Below are 5,995 nucleotides of genomic sequence, written 5' to 3' on the forward strand. Positions count from 1 at the left end.
GGAAGTCACGATGGTTGTAGTAAATAGTGTTTAGTATAAGGAAACAAGCAAAAAACAAAAAAAACTAAACTGCAAAAAGGTTAGTAACAATATCCAAAAAATTTGGTAGTTTTGCCACTATACTAGTACTGCATAAATGTTGAGGTGGCTAAAAAATTAGAATAATCTTAGACCTGCTTTTACCTTATATAATAGAATTTTAATTGTTTGCAACGTCCATTATCAACAAAATAGCTAGATGATGGTTAAATGAAGTAGAAAGAGAATTGATTTTTATAAATATGCACCAGCCATAAAGAGATCACAGCCAAAAACTCTCAGGCTTTTAATTGGACAATTATGTCTAAAAAAAGTTCAGGGGTCACACCCACATACTTGTAGATATACAGAGGATACTCATTAAATATCATTGAGATATTGAACTCGAGTTGGAAGAGGCGAGTCCGGTCTCAAAATGGAGGGCCATGATCCAAAGGAACCAGAGCAGTTGAGAAAACTGTTTATTGGTGGTCTGAGCTTTGAAACTACAGATGATAGCTTAAGAGAACATTTTGAGAAATGGTACACACTTACAGATTGTGTGGTGATGAGAGACCTCCAAACAAAACGTTCCAGGGGCTTTGGTTTTGTGACTTACTCTTATGTTGAAGAGGTGGATGCAGCAATGTGTGCTCGACCACACAAGGTCGATGGGTGTGTAGTGGAACCAAAGAGAGCTGTTTCTAGAGAGGATTCTGTAAAGCCTGGTGCCCATCTAACAGTGAAGAAAATTTTTGTTGGTGGTATAAAAGAAGACACAGAATATAATTTGAGAGACTACTTTGAAAAGTATGGCAAGATTGAAACCATAGAAGTTATGAAAGATGGGCAGAGTAGAAAAAAGAGAGGATTTGCTTTTGTAACTTTTGATGATCATGATACAGTTGATAAAATTGTTGTTCAGAAATACCACATTATTAATGGGCATAATTGTGAAGTGAAAAAGGCCCTTTCTAAACAAGAAATGCAATCTGCTGGATCACAAAGAGGTCGTGGAGGTGGATCTGGCAACTTTACGGGTCCTGGAGGAAACTTTGGAGGTGGAGGAGGTAACTTTGGCCGTGGTGGAAATTTTGGTGGAAGAGGAGGCTATGGTGGTGGAGGTGGTGGCAGTAGAGGTAGTTACGGAGGAGGTGATGGTGGATATAATGGATTTGGAGGTGATGGTGGCAACTATGGCGGTGGACCTGGTTATAGTAGTAGAGGAGGCTATGGTGGTGGTGGACCAGGATATGGAAACCAAGGTGGTGGATATGGTGGCGGTGGTGGAGGATATGATGGTTACAGTGAAGGAGGAAATTTTGGAGGTAACTATGGCAGTGGTGGGAACTATGATGATTTTGGAAATTATAGTGGACAACAGCAATCAAATTATGGACCCACAAAGGGGGGCAGTTTTGGTGGAAGAAGCTTGGGCAGTCCCTATGGTGGTGGTTATGGATCCGGTGGTGGAAGTGGTGGATATGGAAGCAGAAGGTTCTAAAAACTCAGAAGAAAAGGGCTACAGTTCTTAGCACGAGAGAGAGCGAGGAGTTGTCAGGAAAGCTGCAGATTACTTTGAGACAGTTGTCCCATATGCATTAGAGGAACTGTAAAAATCTGCCACAAGAGGAACGATGATCCATAGTCAGAAAAGTTACTGCAGCTTAAACAGGAAACCCTTCTTGTTCAGGACTGTCATAGCCACAGTGTGCAAAAAGTGCAGCTATTGATTAATGCAATGTAATGTCAATTAGATGTACATTCCTGAGGTCTTTTATCTGTTGTAGCTTTTTCTTTTTCTTTTTCTTTTCATTACATCAGGTATATTGCTCTGTAAATTGTGGTAGTGGTACCAGGAATAAAAAATTAAGGAATTTTTAACTTTTCAAAAAATATATATATATATATCATTGAAATCAGGAAGATATAAAATAAATTATCCCATTGATGGGATAATTATCACAATCTTCTCCAAATCACATTTTCCAATGCAATTTTACTAGAGTGAAAAAATAAGTTCTAGTCTGATAAATAATATTTTCTATGAATATCCATAAATCAGATAATCTGACTACTTAAAACTAATATTTACTATATAATAAGCAGCATATAGACAAGTGGTATGAACCTGTAGCATCATTATATGATTTTCTATTCCCAAATAAAACTTTTATTAAATACAAAATATCTACATGCAGAACCAGACTCTGAAACTAGGAAACCCATTATTTTTATAACAGCAGGATTCACTGTATATTTGTAAAGAGTCTTCAGTCTGGGTTATTTCCATGTAAGAGACTCAAAGTAAATCTGTCCATGGCTTTCAATTTTTTCTCCCATTTCACTCAGTGAATGACTGACTAGTGAAATTCCTCTTCCAGATGGCCCATGTGGTCTGGGTCAGACTTTGTGTAGTCAAATATTATTTCCCTTGAGGCAATATGCAAATGAAAGAGAGCATATATGGAAAGCCAAAGCAATAGTGAATGATCCCAATGACACTTCTCAACTATGCCAAGTAATCCACCCTAAAAATATGAAATATAAAATTATAAAGTTACTAATGGATGAATGTCAGAAATCTAAACAACAACTTTTGAAAATGTGTATTTGTACTTTACTTTCAAATGCAAGTTGTAACACACACAGACACTCAGCATTTTTAAAGAAATAATTCTGAAGTAATCAATAAGAAATTTAAAATAAAAATAAACATTGGGGAAACAGAAAAAAAATAACCAAAGGAATGATGAAACTTTAATTGACTGTGCAGCTTATATCTTTAACTTTTTGAATTTTTAACACATTCACATAATTCAAAAAAAAACTAAAATGTCTACACTGAAACATCTTGCCTCTCCTCACTCCTGTCTCCCATCTGCTCAGGATCTCTGGGTGACTTCCATTTCTCCTCTAGTTCCAATGAAATCCTGGGAAAATAATGGGCACCATATACAAAGTACAGAAACAGATGTATGTGTGCAAACACACATACACACACGTAGGAATTTAACACATGATAGAGAGGACATTTCAAATAAGGGGGAAGGATGGACTACTCAATAGAAATCATTGAATCTGGCAAAAATTATCCTTATTTTATAGCATAGAAATATAAATCAATAAATATATTCCAGGTGAATTAAAGCTATAAAATTGAAGACCATAAAATTAGTTGCACTAAATATGGTATAACTTTTATCATCACCCTGGGGTTAACAAAAATATTGAAAGAAAGCCAAGAAACACAGAAGGAAAGACTACTTAAAAGCTGAAAACTTCTATTCAAGAAAAAGCTCTATAACAGAAGTTAAATGGTAGAAAGGGAAAATACATATATATGCAACATGCACAATAGGCAAAGTTTTAATATCAAAAATTGATAGAGTTTCTATTTTTATATTTACATAAGAAAAAGAAAAAACCAATAGAAATGTGACCACAAGTTATAAAGAAGAAATTCACAGGAGAAGAAATACAAATGGACAGTAAATATATTTTAAAAGATGCTCAGCCTTACTAAGTGTCAAAAAATGTACATTAAACCAAGATAAAAAAATGTACCTTTTAGACTAGTTAAAAAAAATAATGAGATTGATATTGTCAGAAATAAAGTGAGGAAATCTTCAGTCTCATACATTCAAGGTATAAATAAATAATATACACATACATATGATGAGATACAGAAAATTTATGTACTAGAATTTCAAGCAAGTTAAGAAGGCAGGCCAAGCTGGCAAGGACCATATACCCCAGCCATCCTTCAAGAGAAGCAGTTGCCTTCAGAGGCTGCAGGACACTTTTAAAATGACTTCCAGACCTTGAGGAGCATTGGGCAGAAAGCAGTTGGCCTTTGGCAAGCAGCTGAGCAGAAGTGGGGCCAAAGAGAGGGTGGAAGATCAAGTAAGGATTAGAGAGTGATGATATCATTTATTATGACTTCTTTTTTCCTCAAGGAGGTTTCAAAGCTCAGGAATTTGGGGTATGATTGGCTTTTTGGAGAGAAACACAGAAAAGGGAATAAACTTGAGACACAAATAAAGCATTGTGAAGGATGTAAAAGGCTAATTCATGGGGAAGCTTTGAACTACCACAGACTCTGGGGTCGGAGTTGGGTCCAAGTTGAACCAAATCTCTAGTATTAAAATTTGAAACAACAAGTAAGAAAAAATAAGAAGGATACTACGCATGTCTTTGTGTTTGTGTGTTTGTATACATACCTACTTACTTTAGCATGACTTGTTATGTCACTGTTTTATTATAGAACTTTCCACCTTGGAAATAGTTTTATATTTTAAAGTATATATATTTGCACTACTGAAAAGTAGTTATTACTTGTTTTTACTCATGACTGGCCATCCGTTTTTAGAGATTAAATACTCTCAGTCAATGAGCAAATAGGCTGTACTGTGCTGTCCTTGAAAAAGTACTCACAATCCATTTGCTCTACCATTGGCTTTGTCATTTTTATTTGTATTTGTATCAAATAAAACACACACCGTTTAACAGATTTATTTAAACTATAAGGCTAACCGCTTCCTGCCTCCAAGAAAAAGCAGACAGTACTTTCTCGAACTCCCTCCTCTTTTCCGAGTCTTCCTTCACAGGAACAATGACTTTCAATTCCCTTACTCACTCAAACTACATGAAGTTTTGTTTAAAGACTTGGTGTCATTAGTCCTGTGAATTGCACATTCACACACCAGCTAGTAATGATGGTCATGGCTGTAAGAATTTAATATTTTTCCTACAAACTTTTAATCATATTATGTCAAAGATACAAACCAGGGTTATAGTTATCAAAATAGCCATTTAAAAAAAAAACTAAAATTTTATTTCCCAATTACCCAAAGTGAACAGTAGCAGGCAAAACACACATGCACACAGCCAAAATCATCCAAACTGCCTTTGATGCCTCAGGGCCAAGGTAAATTCACTCAGCTCCTTGAAGCTAAGCCTGAACCACTTCCTTACCCTAATGGAGACTACCTTTTTTTTTTCCTAAGAATTTTATTGAGATATAATTGACATACAATAAACTGCATATATTTACAGTGTACATTTTGATATTTTTTTTCTTATTAGTAATGTATATATGGCAATCCCAATAAGCTACAAAGATCAGTTCAGAATCACCATGAGTTTGCTGAGAACCAAACTAATAATAAATCTTGCATTATGTTTAGAGCTGCCTGTAGCAATACTGCTGATGATTCACATTACAAATAGAAATAAAATAACTAGTGTGATCTTTTTAACCTGAAGGGCTGTAATAAGGATGACATGAAGAATCGTGGCCTGTTTTCTAAGTAACAGCTATAATCTTACAACTTGTATAATCTGACAACCAGTGCACAATAGGTATAATCTTTCAACTGGCTAACCATAAAAACGTATCACCAGGAAATGTTCTTTCGAAACAGGCTCAGAAACCTAATGTTTTGAAATGGTTTGAATTTACAGCTGAAGATGCTTAGAGGGGTTTTCTTTTTGGTAAAGCTTTACATTGACATACACATACATTTAAGAGCATTGTATATACATACAGTAAGTGCACAGCCTGACAAATTTTTATGAATTCAGCACACCCAGACGGTCACCTAGATCAGGCCTGAGAGCATTAGCCGCACCCCGGAAGCCTCCCTCTCTCCTCTCTCACTCATTCTCAGTCATCCTTCCTCCACAGGTAACCAATATTCTGACTTCTGTCATCATATATTAGTTTTGCTTGTTATTAAACTTTACAGAAATTGAATCATACATTATCCTACAATACGTACCCTTTTGAGTCTGGCTTTTTTGCTCAATATTTTATCTGTAAGAGTCATCCAAAGTTTTACTTATTGCCATAGTTTGATATTTTTTGGTCCTATAAAATTTTCTATTGCAGAATACATCACAACTTATTTTGGGTTTTTGATGGACGTTTGGGTTATTTCCAATTCGAGACTCACATATAAAGCTAATATGAATG

The 5,995-nt window shown here is 35.4% G+C and overlaps 1 protein-coding gene across 2 annotated transcripts; it reads left to right on the top strand.

Annotated features, from left to right (window-relative positions):
- Nucleotides 1-423: 423 nt before the first annotated feature.
- On the top strand, nt 424-1,522 carry LOC130859111 (heterogeneous nuclear ribonucleoprotein A3-like). Of its 2 annotated transcripts, XM_057746433.1 has the most exons (2): nt 424-1,205; nt 1,347-1,522. In XM_057746433.1, exons 1-2 carry the CDS (start codon nt 455-457, stop codon nt 1,520-1,522), a joined length of 927 nt encoding a protein of 308 aa, XP_057602416.1. In that variant the 5' UTR covers nt 424-454. The 2 variants fall into 2 exon arrangements, with proteins under 2 accessions (XP_057602416.1, XP_057602414.1); XM_057746431.1 differs by having other exon boundaries at nt 424-1,522.
- The last annotated feature ends 4,473 nt before the right edge of the window (nt 1,523-5,995 follow it).

The sequence above is a fragment of the Hippopotamus amphibius genome, chromosome 8, assembly GCF_030028045.1.
Source record: "Hippopotamus amphibius kiboko isolate mHipAmp2 chromosome 8, mHipAmp2.hap2, whole genome shotgun sequence".
NCBI lineage: Eukaryota > Metazoa > Chordata > Mammalia > Artiodactyla > Hippopotamidae > Hippopotamus > Hippopotamus amphibius.

Coding starts and splice junctions, on each gene's coding strand:
- LOC130859111 (XM_057746431.1), top strand. CDS start 455: ATGGAGGGCCATGATCCAAAGGAACCAGAGCAGTTGAGAAAACTGTTT.